This window comes from Gopherus evgoodei, chromosome 1 (genome assembly GCF_007399415.2).
Source record: "Gopherus evgoodei ecotype Sinaloan lineage chromosome 1, rGopEvg1_v1.p, whole genome shotgun sequence".
In the NCBI taxonomy this organism is placed as follows: Eukaryota; Metazoa; Chordata; order Testudines; family Testudinidae; genus Gopherus; species Gopherus evgoodei.
The window spans coordinates 110033397-110051872 of record NC_044322.1 but is presented as its reverse complement, the minus strand read 5'-3'; the positions used below and the strand labels follow the sequence as shown (position 1 = coordinate 110051872).

The window sequence follows — 18476 nt, the reverse complement described above, 5'->3', positions numbered from 1 at the left end:
CTGGCTGGTGGCAGCTTTACCAGGTCCAAGCTGGTAACTAAGCTTGGAGGTTTTCATGCTAACACCCATATTTTGGACGCTAAGGTCCGGATCTGGGAAAAATGTTATGACAAGGCCCCAATCAAAATTGCTGGCCCATTATGTGGGGTGCTGTACAAATACATAGGAAGACTGTTCCTGCCCTGAAAACGTACAATCTAATATTAAATAAGATGAAACAAGGAAGTCTTAAAAACTACAGGAAGGAAGGAGGACAAGGGCAATGAACATAAGATTATGTGGCTAAACAGAGTTCTAGCTGAGCAACAGCTAACCTATCTTCTACTCATAGTTATAAATAAAAATAAAATTAGCTATTACCTGCTGAACAACTTAGTCATCACTGATATGTTGTGGATATTACAACAGAAGTGGGTCTGATGGAGGGATTTGAATGAAGAGAGCGTAGTGACCTTACAGATTTGTTCAGGGCATAAAACTTTGCACATTGATGATAGGAGGGGACATTCTGGCATGTGACAACTCTTACAAAAAGTGCCATAGAACATTTAGCGCCTGCACAAAATGGACAGGAACTCTGTTTTCAAGGTCTCATTTGAAGCACAATAAAATGCATGGTATTCAGTTTATCTGTCTCGTATATCTGAAAGCTGACTCGACCTGCTAAGAATTTAACTAGCAATTCCAGGGAGCGTAGGTTTCCCAAACTTAGGGCCTGACCCCATCCCATTGTGCTTCCATTCAGGTCAATGGCAAAGCTCCCTTTGAGTTCAGTGGGAGCAGAATCAGACCCAAAGTCAACTGGAGTTTTACTACTGACTTCAGTAGAAGCAGTATTGGCTCCTGATGCCTAACCACTAACGAAACCTCAGCAGCAGTAAAACAAGTTAATACACAGAATGTCCAAGAATTTACTATATGTGCTTCTCAACATCACAGAAGGCAATGCGGTATTTCAACTGTATGATATCCATTTTTGTGGTGCTCAAGCAGAATGCTACAAACCATGAAATGAGGTTGCACTGAATAGTATTTCAAACAGTTGAATTAGGTACTTAATGTTCTGTAACTAATGTACATTGTTACTAATAGTCTCTTTACTTAACTCACACTACAGTGGCCTTCTCATAGAAACAGGGTGGTTGTTTTTTTTATTAGATGGTTTTATTGATCCAAGTGATGTTTCTTGAAGGTAGGACAGTAACTCCTCACTTAAAGTCGTCCCAGTTAACGTTGTTGCATTGCTGATCAATTAGAGAACATGATCGTTTAAAGTTGCGCAATGCTCTCTTATAACGTTGTTTGGCAGCAGCCTGCTTTGTCCACTGCTTGCAGAAAGAGCAGCCCACTGGAGCTAGCTGGTGGGGGCTTGGAACCAGGGTGGACCAGCAGTCCCCCTATCAGCTCCCCTAAGATCCATCCCTATGTGGCAGCCGCCCAAGCAGGCTATCAACTGCCGGGCAGTTCAGCTGTCCCTCCCCTGACTGCCACGTGCTGCTCCTGCCCTCGGCCTTGGAACTGCTCCCAGGAGCCTCCTGCTTGCTGTACAAAGGGGAAGGGAAGAGGAGGACTAATGTCAGGGTGTCCCCTTCCCCCCGCTCCTGCCCTCATGCTTCCCTCATCTCCATAGAACAGGGAGGAGACATGACAGGGCTCAGGACAGAAGGAGCTAGCTGGCAGCAGGGGCTCTCTCAACTTGCTGGTCTACTTAAAAAGGCAGTGTATTTAGAGCGGGGTCAGTATACTTTAATGGCCAATGTGCATCTCTCTCTCTCTCACACACACACACACACACACACACGAGTGTGTCTGTCTGCCATGCTGTCTCCCATCCCTCCATTTGTGCTGCTCTGTAGAGTGTGAGGCTACATTAACAACGTGTTAACTCTTGAGGACTCGGCTGTTTTAGTTCATCATTTAGCAGTAAGGCATTCCTTGGGAAGTATCTCACCCTCTGACTTCACCACTTCAACCAAGCTTCACAATCATCATTGCTGTGTATGCTATTAAATTGTTTGTTAAAAACTTATACTGTATTTACATAATATAGTCTTTTGTCTCGTGAAAAACATTTCCTCAGAACCTGACACCCCCATTGACATTAATTCTTACGGGGAAATTGGATTCACTTAACATTGTTTTGCTTAAAGTCACATTTTTCAGGAACATAACTACAACGTTAAGCGAGGAGTTACTGTACAGTTTCAGTGTACATGAGAATCTGAAATTTCTTGCAAGGTAGTCTCACACCTATTACCCACAGCTATCAATAAGGAAAAAGAAAAAGAAACCCTAAATAACCAGGAATAATTTCCACAAATAGTATCTTCCAAGTCTAAAATCTTTAATTAACCTGTTTAACATTTTCCCCTAAAACGTTATTTCAGGAAGCACACTCTGCAGCCCTTTTAGAGGGACACAATTCAGTTTAGGATCAAAATTCAGGGTTTGTAATTTCTGAATTGATTTTATTTCATTAAATTAAAAATAATTCAGAGTGAGAACAGTTATTGTTTTTAAAATTTAAAAACATTCCCTGCACTGTTGCGAACCATTATGCTGGTATAGAAGAACCAAAAGTTGAAAGTACCTACAAACATAAATAGTAATGACCAGCCTTTTATTGTCCAAGCAGAGTGACATTCCCAAAGTAAACAAATAGCATAACATGATGAAAAGATACCTAATTTAAATTATTTCTTTTTAATAATCTGTTCTGTATAAAGTTAACATTATAAAATACCTTGAGGAAGAGCTCTGTGTGCAGTTTGAAAGCTTGTCTCTCTCGCCAACAGAAGCTGGTCCAATAAAAGATATTACCTTACTCTATGACTAAATCATGACAATCTCTTTAATCTCTTACGTTTAACATTCTCACAGTGGCTCCTCACTTCTGACTAGGATGGCAACGCTGTGCAAGACTTCTCCAAAATCCATGTTTGTGCTCTACATTGTGTAGGCTAACAAAGACGTTTCTGAGTGGCTCTTATTTTGTGGTATGTGCTTACACAGCAGCTAGAACTATACTTCCCAGCAGAGGTGGACACACTCGTGCTAGCAGACCTTGAGCTAGCGTGCTAAAAATAGCAGTGTAGACACTGTGGCTTGTGCTTTCAAGCTTACGGGGTCAGATGGGCTCCAGCTCAAGCTGCAATGTCCATAGTGCTATTATTAGCATGCTAGCTCGAGCCTCTCTAGCGTGGGTCTGTCTAACAGAGCAGGAACGCTCACTCCCAGCTGCAATATTGATATACCCCTAGAGGCTACAATAAACAGCTTATACCGGCCTAGAATAATCCGGAATCCATTCCATGATTTACATTCTCTCCTATTACCACAGTAAACAGCTGCTACATCACTGGACTAGCCCACTCCCTGTAGTATTTATATGCACAGTGAAGCCAAAAAGAAGGTTTTGAAGGGAAATCATACTGAAAAGGATGCCAACTTTCTTGGTAAGTAAAAGATGAAGGGAATCTCCTCTTGTATGTCTGAGTCAGTGTTGCTAGATCCTGCCACAGTTATGAAGCTGTTAAAAAAAAGCTGGCAATTTGTAACACTGAATCAATACAAACGAGTTAGATACACTCGCAGAATGCGTATACACACACACACACGTTAAAGCTCAATTATACAGAGGTCTGATGAAGCCCATACACCACCTTTGGATAACCTTGATGGTCATCAGTTTTTCAGATTATGCAAAATCCTTTAAAAAAAAATCATACTTCTGGCTGAAATGTTCATCAGCTCTGATGGTCAGAAATAACCTCTAAGATGACTAGAAATGAAAGAGAGCAGAGAAAAAAATACTCTCTCGGCGGTTGTTCGACAGCACTTTGTACAGAGACAGATTAACTGTTAGCCTTGTATAGTTAAGGTGGGTCCCAATCTTGCAAGCAGATTCCATTCAGGTGGCTGGGGTGGACCCTTATGGAGTCCACTGGCTTCAATGGTGGGGGTCATCCACATGGAGCATTGGAACCTTAGTTAGCTTCAGCTTGTGTGCATATGAGCTTTTCATATAGCAAAGGAGAGAAAAAATAAATATAAAAAAATATTGCAAAACTACACAAACTGGCTGAGGGATTCAGTGGTCAACACAGCCCGATACTACTTTTAGTCCCACTGGATAATCTATTCCATTTGTTCATTTAAAAAACACACACACCCCTCTATCTCCCTACCTTATTGTGTATCTATAGATTCCTGGCTTTGATTTGGGGGAATTTTTTTTTTTGACATACAGTACACCCACTAAATCAGAGCTTTCCAGTAAATGAAGATCAATTATGTTCCCAGGTACTGTACCATGCTTTCTTTTGTCCTCTGAGTGTCCCACATCTGGAGCACTGAAGAGCTGCCAGCTGGCTGAATGAAAGAGGAGCAGCCCATTTACTGGCTTCCTCAAGGCTTCTGTTAAGTGCTGGGAAGTAGGCTGCTCCTCTCCAGCTGGCCAGACTTGCAGAAGCCACCTTTGAGCTGCTCCCTTCCTCTTAAGGGACGGGAAGCTTCCAACTATGCCTCAGTTTGTGGAAAGCTAAAAGTACCTACAAACAAAAATCAAATCCAGCTATGTTTAAAGCAGAATTCAAAGTGGATAAATTTATATATAATTTTAATGATAGCTTAGAAGGTTATTGAAATGCAAGCTTCCTATGGCACCAAAACTCACCTTAGGATTAAGGAACTCTTGTGGAGGGTTGATAAAGAAGCATTCTATGCTTCATTACTATGCTGGCTACTAAGATGATGAGCTACTGCAGAATGGATATAGTAAACATCACCCGGGAAGAGCAGAATTTCCACTTTCTATAGCTGACAGGTTCACAGTTCATCAATCCACGTTTTCCCCAAGGAACTACAATACAACTTGATCTGCTGCCCAAGAGCCCAGAAAGCCTCAGGCTGCCACTGCTTTCCTTTGGTTTACTCTGACAGATAACTGGCTAATCCAAAAGACAGTTTTTAAGACTTCTCACTTATCAACTGAATAAATAACTGCATTCAGAGATGACATCTGACAAGTATGTGAACCATCAATATGAGAGGGGGCTAGAAACTGACTATAGCATCATGTATTTCACATGACAAGGTCAGATCCATATTTTAGTTATTTAAAATATTTGGACTAGAATGAATAGTCGTGAAATCTCATTTTATGTGCAGTACCTCAATATATCTACATTTCTCTGTAATAACCCAAAATGTTATGAAATTTCAGTCCTTCTACATTCACTTATATGTAGCAAGTCAGAAGACATATGCCAGAATTCTTGTATATAAAGCAGCAAGCAGGTACTTCTGTTGAAACTACATTAACAGTGTAAATTGCCCAAATCACCCAACATGGTTTAATGGCAGAGTCCTGCACAAGATGAGCTCCCTTATATGGGCTTATTGTTGGGAAGTTTGAGTTAGATGAGCTTAGGGGAATATCTTTAAATTTGAAATTCTAGTCAGTCAGTTTAAAAAACATAATTAAAAGTAGTTCTAGGCACCAGGTCTGTCCTCAAGTTTCCCTGGTAATGCTTGTAGCTTTACAACCCCATTTAAAAAGTATTTTTCTCTCCTTTTTTGTGTTAAAAACCCATGTAATAAAAGAGAAAATTGACTGACTATATCAGGGAAATAGTGAAAATGTCTACACAAAATGCTGTTAAATTCACATTGTAAACAAAAATAAATAATAATTACACTTCTCTCAATGTAACTAACAAATTTTTGTATCTTATCTTTAAAAAACTCTAAGTTTTACACAATCAGAAATATCTCAACAGATACAAAACAATACACAGACAGAAAATGAACATAATGGTATTCTTCACTGCTGACAATCACTGCCACTCCTAAGATACCACAATGCCTATAAAATATCAGCTGCTGAATGGAGAGGAGCTGGTTTAAACTCAATCCATGGAAGCCCAAAGTGATGGTGGTTGGTTGTGGGGGACATGCTGTGAAGAACTAGCTTAAACACTTTCCCTCAACTCCCAGTCCCATTAAGTCATACAGCCCCCACTCATCAAAATGGTTCAACAGAATGACTCCTGTTTGATTCATCACTAAGCTTGTATGACTATGTAACACCAGTTACTAAAAACATCTTATCTCCAGCTCAGTAGAAAATTTCACTCTCTCTGGGCCAGGCCTTGGCCACAGAGATTAATATCTAGATTATTACAATTCACTGTATCCTAAGCTGACTGTAAAAACAATGCAAAGGCTCTAGATAGTACAAAATGTGACTGCCAGGTTCGTCCATGGGTTTTTAGGCTGTGGTCATGTTTGGCACATGGCTTGCCAGGCTAAGACCCCTGACGGGCCAGGATGGTTTGTTTACCTGCCGCATCCACAGGTTCAGACAACCGCAGCACCCACTGGCTGCGGTTCGCCATCCCAGGCCAATGGGGCCTGCAAAGCGGCGTGGGCCGAGGGACATGCCGGCCACCAGTTCCTGCAGCCCCCATTGGCTGAACCTGCGGACGCGGCAGGTCAACAAACCGGCCTGGCCTGCCAAGGTGATTACCCTGGTGAGACGCATGCGAAATGTTGCCAATCCCTGCTCTAGTCCCTTCACTGGTCACCAGTCCACTTCTGCTGCCAATTTAAGGCCTGGGTCTAATCTTCAAATTAATTAACGGATCAAGCCCCAGTTACATGGGAGACTGTGCTATGAACCACTAAGAGAGCTGCACTCCTACAGGACACTGCAGCTCACAAAGCCCAATATGAAAGGCATAAGAAGTGGATACAAAGCATTCTTAGTCAAGGGGAACCAGACATGGAACAAACTTCCAGAGCAGATTAGATGAATCCAGAGTCTGGTCACCTTTAGGAAATGCTGCAAAGCGTTACTGTTTGATAACACCTTTCTATCATAAAGAGACGGCACACACATAAGTCACCCCCTTCACCCCATCGAACAACAAAAAACTTAAAAAAACCATACCACAAGTTATATTCTTATAAACCGAAGGCGAGCCAGAGACACTGAGAAATCCATCAGGGACTTCACCACTGCTAACAGACTTTTGAAGGAAGACACCTCAGATATGTGGCTTATAGATGGCAGTATAAAACCCTAAAATACGATAGGAAAAGAGATCCACTTTTCAACTCTGGTGTGAGGCCCGTCTTTTCTGAGATTTGTTGATAATCTCTTCTCTCAGCACTGACTATCCAGGGGTGTTACAGAAAACTCCACAGATAAAATATTTTGCTTCTAATTGAATCCCCAGTCAGAAGTCTTGCCTTGTTTGCACAATCTTATCCAACTGCTCAGGTTTTGAGAGCAGGATAGTTAAACAGGGCTGTGATGGGGGTGTTCACTCCACGCTACCCTGAAGAGGTTAAGGTGGCTCAGAAGGAGCTAATCAACCCAGTAGGCTTCACCAGGGGAGAGATTTAGGCTTGACTGACAAGTCCTAACTGGAGGTGGATCCCATTTGGACAGAAGTAGGAGAGGGCTTGTGTGAAGCCAGGAAATGAGAGCAGAAGGGGGCTATAGAGGGGAGGTCTGCAGTCACTCTGTGGGCCTAGTGAAAAGAAAAGGAGGACACCCAGAAGTGGAGCACAAGCCCTGACCTTGAGGGAAGGGTTTACCTAGAGGGGTAGTGTAGAAGAAAGCTTGTGGAGGGTGGAGTAGGAAGAGGCCCCAGGGAAACAGGAGCAAAGGTTGAGATGGTGCAGACCTTGGCTGCTGATAGTACAGTCCCTAGACTACTAGGCGAGCCCAGATTCTCCTACCAGCCACTAGGAAAGTCACACATTTGTGTCATGGCACCCAGACAGTTAGTCCAGGAAGACACTGTTACCTCGGAAGGGAGAACTGTATAGTGACCTGGCCAGAGGGCCAAGCCATCAAAAGGAAGCACTGTGACTCACAGAGCAAGAGGGGGCTGAGGTACAAGCTGAGAGAATACTGGGCAGAGCTAATTCCCAGATGCACCCATGAGATGCCGCCTGAGCAGGAAGTGTGCCCCACTACAAATTGATGGATAATGGGGGCAAGAAGATCGCCTCAACATAAGGGGAGTGTGAAGGCCGGTAGCAGAAAAAGGACAGTGAAAGGAAACTATGTAGCCCACTGTGCATGGAGGCCTTCTTTGCAGAGGGCAGATATACTCTCCTGAGCTGGGCCCCAGAGTTGAGGCTTCCACTGAAGGTGGTTGACAGACAGAGGATCAAGGCCCTACTTCATGCAGGTTGCCATAAACATACCGCTAAGGGTAACATAAAATCCCTCCTGAGCAGCTACAGATTCAGTGTATCTGCAAGGGGTTAAGAAGCTCAAATAATCTGGTTGGAACCTGACCAAAAAGGCCAGTAAGGAAAAAAGATATTTTCAAATCTAGGGGGAAGGTTTTGTTTGTGCTCTCTGTTTGTTCCCTCTCTGGACGGAGAGAGACCCCAGTCAGGAAAAATATCTCCTGAAAACATACCTGAAATGAGCATCTAAGATTACAGAAATTGTAAGTAAGGGCAAGGAAATGCGTTAGATTATCTTTTGTTTTAGCTTGTGAATTTTCCCTATGCTAAGAGGGAGTTTTATTCCTGTTTTTTGTAACTTTGAAGCTAAGCCTGGAGGGGAATCCTCTATGTTTTAAATCTTACTACCCTGTAAAGTTACCTTCCATCCTGATTTTTTCAGGTGCGATTCTTTTCCCTTTTTTAAATTTAAATAAAATTATTCTTTTAAGAACCTAATTGATTTTCAGTGTCCTAAAAACCCAGGGGTTTGGTCTGTGTTCACACTGTAACCAACTGATTAGTATATTATTCTCAAGCCTCCCCAGGAAAGAGGGTAAAGGAGCTTGGGGAATAGGGACTCCATGTGGCCCTTTTCCTGAATTTTTGTCTAAATCACTTGGTGGTGGCAGCAATACCATCCAAGGACAAGTAAAGGATTTGTGCCTTGGGGAAGTTTTTAACTTAAGCTGGTAGAAATAAGCTTTGCAGGTCTTTCATGTGGGTCCCCACTTCCGTACCCCAGAGTTCAGAGTGGGGAGGGAAACCTGACACAGGTCCTCCAGAACCAGGGGAGACAATGGGAAGCACTGGTCTACCTACATGGTTATTTGGCAAAGTTAGCTTACGATCCTCCAGGAAATGAGCAGACAGGAGGGAAATGGAAAAGTGTTTCCAGTGCCAGGAGTCCAGAAGCCCAGCCAAGGCAGTGCTAAGCCTGTGGCCAGCGGGAACACACAAAAATGGAGTGCCTTTACTGGTATGGAGACAAGAACCCCATCCTGAAGGCGGGAAGGCAAAAAAGCCCAGAGGCATCCCACCTGTTGAGAGATCAGGAAGGAGGAGGCACCTGTTTTTCCTGAGGGGAATCAGGGTAGATGAGGAGGCATTGTCCTCATAACAAACAGAATTGTAGCCCAGGGAAGGGCAAGGTCCTGATTAAGAGCTGGAAGAAAGGATTAGTGGACCACAGCATGAGTTCAGCTGTAGTAGAGAAGGCTGACAGGGCAGTGATGAAAGAGGGCAAGAGAGAACTGGGGGAGAGAAAGATGCCTACAAAGACCAACCTGAAGAAGGGTGAGGTGAACATTGAGTCCTTCCCACATACTGACTGGACCCAGACGCTGAGAGAAGGTGCTGAGGGAATCTGCAGAGCAGAGAAGGGGTTACAGGAGAAAATGATGGACAGAGCCAGACTTTACAAGTAGCAGTACAAGACATACAGTTTCAGACAAAGATGGGACACCACGGAACAGAAGGGCAAACTGCTTTTCTTGGTGGGTGAACTAGAGCAGGAGAGGGATGATCTGTGAGCCCAGCTTCAGCAGATGCAGGGTAGAAAATGTCCGTACCCTCAAATGTTGCAGTCTTGAGGGGGAACGCATGAGATGAGGTGTTCACCCCACACCACCCGTAATAGGGTTAAGGTGGCTCAGAAGGGACTACTTACAATAGAGCCTCAAAGTTACGAATTGACCAGTCAACCACACATCACGTTCGGAACTGGAAGTACACAATCAGGCAGGAGCAGAGACCCTCTCCCTCGCCACCCAAAAAAAAAAAAATGTTCAACAAAAACTCCCCAAAACAATAAAGGGAAAGCAGCTTTTTTCTTCTGCATAGTAAAGTTTCAAAGTTGAATTAAGTCAATCGTCAGTTGTGAACTTTTGAAAGAACCACCGTCATGTTTTGCTCAGAGTTACGAACATTTCAGAGTTATGAACAACCTCCGTTCCTGATGTGTTTACAACCCTGACGTTCTACTGTAACCCAGTAGGCTTCACCTGGGGAGAGATTTAGGCTTGACTGACAAGCCCTAACTGGAGGTGGATTCCATTTGGACAGAAGTAGGAGAGAGCTTATATAAAGCCAAGAAGTGAGAGCAGAAGGGGGCTGTATAGGGGAGGTCTGCAGTCACTCTCTGGGCCTAGTGAGGAGAAAAGGAGGAAAGCTAGGGGTGGAACAGAAGTCCTAGCAGCCTGACCTTGAGGGAAGGGTTTACCCAGAGGGGTAGGGTAGAAGAAAGCCTGTGGAGAGCAGACTAGGAAGAGGCCCAGGGAAACGGCAGCAAAAGTTGAGACGGTACAGACCATGGCTACTTACAGTAAGGTCGTTGGGCTGGGACCCAGAGTAGCAGGTAGACTCAGGTTCTCCTACCTGCCACTAGGAAAATGGCACAGTCTTGAATCAAAAGACTATCTGGAATGGCACTAGATAGCTGGTCTGGTGAGACTGTGTTACCCTAGAAGGGGAAAACTGTATAGTGGCCTGGTCAGAGGGCCAAGCCATGAAGAGGAAACACTGCAACTCCTAGAGAGCATGAGGAGCTGTATCATGAACAGAGAAGGAAGGGGCATCACACTGGGCAGAACTAACCCCTAGACGCAGCCCTGAAAGGACACTCCAGCAGGAAGTATGCCCTGTTATAATGGCATTAGCTCAGTGGTCCCCAACCTTTTTTGTCTGGTGGGTGCCAGACGACGAGACACGGAGGACCGTGGCGCCGGACAAACATCCGCCAAAATGCCATCGACAAGCGGCAATGTCAATAGGTGTTGCTGAAATGCCGACGACAAGCAGTGTCATCCAGAGGTGTCGCTGCCTAAATGACCCCAAAAATCGAGGTCATTTTGGCAGCGATGCCTCTGGATGACGCTGCTTGTCAGTGGCATTTCGGCGGATGCTCATCTGCCAGCCAGGATGCAGGCACACTTAGATGCCCCGGCGGGCACCATGGTACCTGCAGGTACCGCATTGGGGACCCTTGCATTAACTCTTTGTTTGCCACTTACTGCCCCTAATGCAGAGTCTCTGCATCTGAAACAAAATTTCACTGTGTCATTACGTTAATTTTGTTTTGTGATTAAATGAATGTATGCAATGCAAACAAAACTTGTGTACAGGAGCAGTCCCAACAAACAAATATAAGTGAGTGCATTTCTTGTTAGCAAAGTGGATTTCTAGTTAGCAGTTGCTAAAACATTCATAAATGTCTCCCATGATACACATCCAGTCTAGTCATAATGTCACCTCTATCTAGCCATGACATTTTTATTTGGAATGGTAAAATGGAATTTTCAAATGTGTTCAGCACTGAAGACAATGGGAGTTTTGTCACTGACATCAATGGAAGCAGCATTAGGCCAAAGCTGAGCATGTGTGCAACTTCAGCTAAGGAATCGTTGATTTTTTAAATTTTTTAAAATAGTATGCAGAACAGTACATAACGAGAGAAGGAAACATTTATGATTCCACTGCAACAGCCTGTGCATATTTGCCAGTTTCTCCCTTTTTGCTTGAAGAAGGAAGTTAAGCTTTAGACACCAGCTACCATTGCAGTCGTTGCTATTACAGGTCTCATATGTATCGTAGTGAGTAGGTATTCAGGTTCTATGTTCTGTGAAAGACAAAAAATCTCCCATTTCTTCAACAGATGGAGCAGTTCATATGTACCTGGTGCTTAAAAACCACAACATTAGAGCTTACTGTAAGCTCTAAACTTTATCATGGCTGCTAAAGAACCCAACATCAAAGACAATTTTGCAACCAACTGTGATTTTATAACATCAAGCAGAAAAGCTGGATTTTTGGGAACAGTTCACAAACTACCGGAGAGTGAATCCCATTTCTTTAATCACCTCCAACCACTCCAAACTCAGCTCTTTTCAGGTCTCAGTAGAGGAATCTTCTCAATGCTAGATCTCAAATTTTCATGAAGTACTATCAGGATTCATTTTCGCAGCATTTTTTGATGATTTATTAAACATTTTAACATCCAGAAAATTCCAAGTCCTATTATGGGAATATCATATTGTCAAACCAATTTAAACAAATTGCTACGCTACAATGGACAAGAAGCCTTGTGGCAATGCCACAAGAACAAAGAAGCAATACCAAGATGGCAAATAATTTGCAGCTTTGATTCTGACTTGCTTTTACCTCCCAGGAGGAGAACCGCTTACATAGAAAATGGTTACAGCTCTATGGTTTTGCACTTACTGGTAAACATTCTGAAATAATGGTAATTAATGCCAGCATGACAAGATCGAAAGAGGCAAAAAATATAAGAAAGGGTTATGATTAGTACCCAATCAGTATACAAGTTTATATTCATTTTTTATTATTAGTCGTGCCTCTCTTTTGCAGCTTATGTAATAAAATAACTTGTATTGTTTAACAATTCTGTTTATATTTAATTTTTAAAAATTAATAACTGAAAGGTATGTTAGTTAAGCTCTGGTAATTTTTTTTTAAAAAGTTATGAAATGCATGCTGAAACAACTTAAAACACCTGCTCTTGAATTTTCTTTGAAACCTGTTTTAAAACTATGTTACTAGAATTAGCAGATTTAAAATGTATGTAGTATCTATCTTTTGAAATATTAAACCACAAAACTTCCTCCTATAAATGTACTTTTGTTGATGGAGTTTCATGTATTTAAACAAATACTGAGATAGTTTCAATTTAAAATTTCAATTTAAACCAAAAATGGCATTTTTTAAAAATCATCCTCCGCATAAAAACACAAAGCGGGTTTGATCAGTGAAATGATCACGGCTCAGCTCTATTAGCTTTGGGTTACCAATGCAAAAGCTATTTTCCATTTGAACCTAGGTAGGGATGAAGCTACTTTGCAGACCACATTACAAGCATACTGTACACCAGGGGTAGGCAACCTGCAGCACACGAATTGACTTTCAGTGGCACTCACACTGCCTGGGTCCTGGCCACCGGTCGGGGGGGGGGGGGCGCGGAGGGGGACGCTCTGCATTTTAATTTAAATTTTAAATGAAGCTTCTTAAACACTTTAAAAAACTTATTTACTTTACATACAACAATAGTTTAGTTATACAGCATATACTTATAGAAAGACCTTCTAAAAACATTAAAATGTATTACTGGCACATGAAACCTTAAATTAGAGTGAACAAATGAAGACTCAGCACACCACTTCTGAAAGGTTGCCGACTCCTGCTGTACACCATACCACTGGTCTTGGTGGGTTAAATCAGAAACAGAAGTAAGAACAGTTAGAATGTATTTCCTTAACAAAAAGGTATACTGTAACGCTGGTAAAAGAAAAAAAATGTTTACAGCATTTTATATCTGAGACAGGTTCAATCTGGAAGGACTACCATAAAGGCCTTAACTGAAAAAAGAACTCACCGCTATTCGCAGAATGGAGGCTTTCACAGAGGTCCATTTGTCTTGCCTTCGATCTATGACAAGGATAAATCCAATTCCAGCATCTTGTAAACTAAGTTTGGGGGAGCAAAAAAACCTGTAGTTAAACATACAGATGAAACTGTCTGATATTCTCTAGTAATATTTCACAGTTAAAAAAATAGTAGGTTAACTTTTCTTGTGCTGAGCCTTAAGTTGTTTATTTAAAATACACACATGAATATATCTGATATACCATTAGGAGGATGCAGCAGCACTCCCAAAATGATTCCATACAGCTTGCCAGTCAGTTAAGCCATAAATTGTGCTTATCCACAGAAGGCAAGGTTTCACATAATCTGAACAATTATTATTTCAGTGGAATATAAACCCCTTTGATTCTTTAGGATTTGTTGCCAATATAATCCATCTTTTATATAGTTTTCAGTATCACTATTTCTGGATAAAAACAAAATCATTTTCCTTTTGCATCCGTTTTCTTATTCCTTTTCTGGACTGGCTTCTTATTTTACTTGTGTCTTAATCTCTTCAAAAACTCAATATTTTATGATCCATGCATTACATTAGTCCTTCCATCTGAAATTCTCATAGTTGTCCATGTTAGAAATCTTCTCTTAGGGCAATTGTTATATTCACCAAAGCAAAAAATCCTTAAGGCATCTAAGAGCTCAAAGTCATATACTACAAAGGTAAGATAAGATGCACTTCGTTGAAATGGAAACATCTGTGAGAAAGATCACACTTGAATCCTTGTGTAAAGGTGAGCTTTGCTTTTCTGCTCTGTTCAGCTTCGTGTGCTACAGTCACGGAGTACAGATAAAGAGATCTGCTCCGAGGGTTTCCTATCAAAACCAATTGTGTAATGCCAGCACTTGACTGCCAGCCAATCACAACAGAATGAAAATGACAGGCAAGTACAAGATAGACTGACTTGAATTGCTATTTTTTTGGTATATATAGCAACTTGTATATGGAATAATATATACTGTAGCAGAACATAGCAATAATTAAAGAAAAATATAAATTGATGCAGAATTATATAGTTTGTACGAAGCTTTGCATGCTGTGCTTGTAAAAATTACGTATGATCATGATTTGTTTATTGTCATATTGTAATGATGGTGCTTTTTTATTCTAGGTTTGTAAAATGATATGGAAATATTTCTTGCTTATTTAGCACTGATGGTTTATCATAAATGAGTTACATATTGTTAGCTACATTCAATACAGATAAATATTATATGTTATGGTGGATGAAAATTTCAGTCATTAACTGTGGTCTCCTGAATTAATATTTACTATTAATTTACTAACACCATTTTGGGCATTGCCAGCAGATCGAGGGATGTGATCATTCCACTCTATTTGACATTGGTGAGGCCTCATCTGGAGTACTGTGTCCAGTTTTGGGCCCCACACTACAAGGAGGATGTGGTAAAATTGGAAAGAGGCCAGCAGAGGGCAACAAAAATGATTAGGGGCTGGAGCACATGAGTTATGAGAGGCTGAGGGAACGGGGATTATTTAGTCTGTAGAAAAGAAGAATGAGGGGGGATTTGATAGCTGCTTTCAGCTACCTGAAAGGGGGTTCCAAAGAGGATGGATCTAGACTTTTCTCAGTGGTAGCAAATGACAGAACAAGGAGTAATGGTCTCAAGTTGCAGTGGGGGAGGTTTAGGTTGGATATTAGGAAAAACTTTTTCACTAGGAGGGTGGTGAAGCACTGAAATGGGTTGTCATAAACATATAGCTAAGGGTTAATGTCTCTTTCACCTGGAAAGAAGTAACCTGAAACACCTGACCAGAGAACCAATCAGGAAACAAGACTTTTTCAAATCTGGGTGGAGGGAAGTTTGTGTGTGAGTCCTTTGTTCTTTGTCTTGTGCCTCTCTCTCTCTCGGCTATGAGAGGATCTCTGTTTCCTGCCTTTCTAATCTTCTGTTTCCCAGTTGTAAGTACAAAAGATCAGATAGTGATTTATATGTTTTTTTTTGTATTTACATGTGTGTAGTTGCTGGAGTGCTTTGAATTGTATTCTTTTTGAATAAGGCTGTTTATTCATATTTCTTTTAAGCAATTGACCCTGTATTTGTCACCTTAATACAGAGAGACCATTTTTATGTATTTTTCTTTTTACATAAAGCTTTCTTTTAAGACCTGTTGGAGTTTTTCTTTTTTGGGGGGGGGGGGGGAAATCCAGGGAATTGAGTCTGTACTCACCAGGGAATTGGTGGGAGGAAGAAGTCAGGGGGAAATCTGTGTGTGTTAGATTTACTAGCCTGACTTTGCATACCCTCTGGGTGAAGAGGGAAGTACTTCTGTTTCCAGGACTGGAAATAGAGAGGGTGGAATCCCTCTGTTTAGATTCATGGAGCTTGCTTCTGTGTATCTCTCCAGGAACACCTGGAGGGGGGAATGGAAAAGGTTTATTTCCCTTTGTTGTGAGTCTCAAGGGATTTGGGTCCTGGGGTCCCCCGGGAAGGTTTTTTGGGGGACCAGAGTGCCCCAAAACACACTAATTTTTTGGGTGGTGGCAGCTTTACCAGGTCCAAGCTGGTAACTAAGCTTGGAGGTTTTCATGCTAACCCCCATATTTTGGACGCTAAGGTCCAAATCTGGGAATAGGTTATGACATGGGTTACCTAGGGAGGTGGTGGAATCTCCTTCCTTAGAGGCTTTTTAAGGTCAGGCTTGACAAAGCCCTGGCTGGGATGATTTAGTTGGGGATTGGTCCTGCTTTGAGCAGGGGATTGGACTAGATGATCTCCTGAAGTCCCTTCCAACCCTGATATTTATGATTCTATTATAGGTCTTAGTATCCCATCCTCCTTTTCCTCACTGCAAGTTGGCCAAAAGTGCGGGCTACATTTTTATCAGAGCCAAAGTGGAACTAGGCTTCCAAAAGTAATGAGAAAGGAAAGAAACAATAACTAACAAAGGAAAACCTAAACAACATATGTATCAACCAAAACAGAACATTTATTTTCTTTTACCACAGAAAGGCTTCTGCTGCCCCTGAGCTTCCCAGAACCAAGACAAGCAGCCTTTAACTCATATTTCTGGTTTAGGATAACTATCACTGGTACATACAGCTTTTGAGCATATAACTCATAAACCTGACCAATCCACTCTATCTGAGGCGGATTCTAGCCCTGTAAATTTACCACTACATGAACTCACACAAAATATGCAAATATTCAAATAATCAGCTGTAGCTTACTTTGGGGTTCATGATGCTTTACAATGACTTTATATTTTTGATTAGTCTTCTTACTTTTTTAACCTATATGCTCCACCTAGGGAATGCTGATACCCCATTAGGTCAGATTTGGAATGTTAATTCATTTAATTATTAAATGGATAAGAAAATTCTGTTAATGCCTGACGCAATGTGGTTCACTATACTACACACGACTAACTCTCACACTGAACACCTGAGGGTTCTAACAACAGGATGCACTCCAGGATGCTGCAGATCAGGTGAGTCATCTCCACAACACATGCCAGTAAATCAGAGTCAAGGAACCTCAGGGTTGCTCCTGCATCCACTCTAAGGCCCTGATCTTGCAAGCTGTTCTGCACATGTAAATCCTGCATGGAGCCACAGGGACCACTCATACATAGCTTTCAGATTGGTCATCTCAGTAGTATGGCCCCAAACCACTACCACTTTACAATTTTGTATTGTAACAGTTGGAGTTTCTTTTTCTATTTTGCAGGAAACCCACTTCCCCTGCTTTTCAAAGCAACAACATTTCTATTAAGAACATAATATTCAAATCCAACTTCTTGTCTTAAAATTCTACAGGTAATACACCATGCAGGGCATCTATTTTTGCTGAATATTCAGCCGCAGACTTTCAGATACAAAACACTGTAGTGGGGTTTAATATTTGAACTACAAGAGAATTTTCATTAACTGTCTATTACTGCAGTAGCTGGGGCTGTGTAAAGTTTACCATTTCTTCTTGGAAATCATGTGTGGGCACAAAAACAACAATTGGAAATACTAATAATCATAACAATGTTCCTCCTAATGGCTCTGAAGATTTGCAAGATATCAGACCTTACACATGCCACTGGTCCAAGACTCAATACTAACAGTGTGATTTTGAGGAGGAAATTCCACATAATCTGGAAAGATACATACATTTCTTAAGCAATTTTATTTAAAAATGGCAGCTGTTTGAAATGGCTCAGAGGTTTGGAATTTAGACTAAGTCCAGTAAAAGATGGATCAATAGGCAGAGGGCATGTAAGATGGTCAAAAGTACATGACAAACACAAGTTTGAGAAGCTGTAGCAAATCTACGCTGAGCATATATGAACTGTAATTTTTATAGGCTAATAATAGCCAAATTTGAATGGCTTTTCACAGGCATGGCAAAGGCCATCCATCTGCCAAATTCCAAGTCACTGCTCCAAACCTTGGTGGTGCTAGAGTTCTTCAAATAAAAGGCTGATAGAATATTTTTTAAACATTGACAGAACAACTGATTTCCTCCTAATCTAGGTCTCCAACTGCAGAACCTTTTGGGTTGAAATTTTCCAAACAGACTCAACAGCAAGCATGGAAAACTTCAGCCAAAAAACCTAACATTTGTGAAAATTATAAGCAACTGGAACCTCGTATTAGAATAGGAAGTTATGGGCAACCTTAATAATAGGCAGAGCAGGTTAGACCCTGTTTTCAGTGAATATACATATAACCTGATATTAGTTTATACACATTTATTTTATATATACTTTATTTGTATTCTGAAAGGCAATTTATAAATGTACAAAATTCAAAAAACTACCAAGCAGACAATTCTCTCCCTCC

At 41.5% G+C, this 18476-nt stretch overlaps 1 protein-coding gene across 5 annotated transcripts in view; it reads right to left on the bottom strand.

Moving 5' to 3' along the window:
• The window catches only part of MCF2L (MCF.2 cell line derived transforming sequence like), a 287755-nt gene that overhangs the window by 51119 nt on the left and 218160 nt on the right, over positions 1-18476 (bottom strand). For all 5 annotated transcript variants that reach the window (XM_030568841.1, XM_030568849.1, XM_030568864.1 and 2 more), the window contains exon 5: positions 13637-13727. In XM_030568841.1, coding sequence (XP_030424701.1) covers positions 13637-13727 — 91 coding nt within the window. The remainder of the gene's footprint in view (positions 1-13636; positions 13728-18476) is intronic.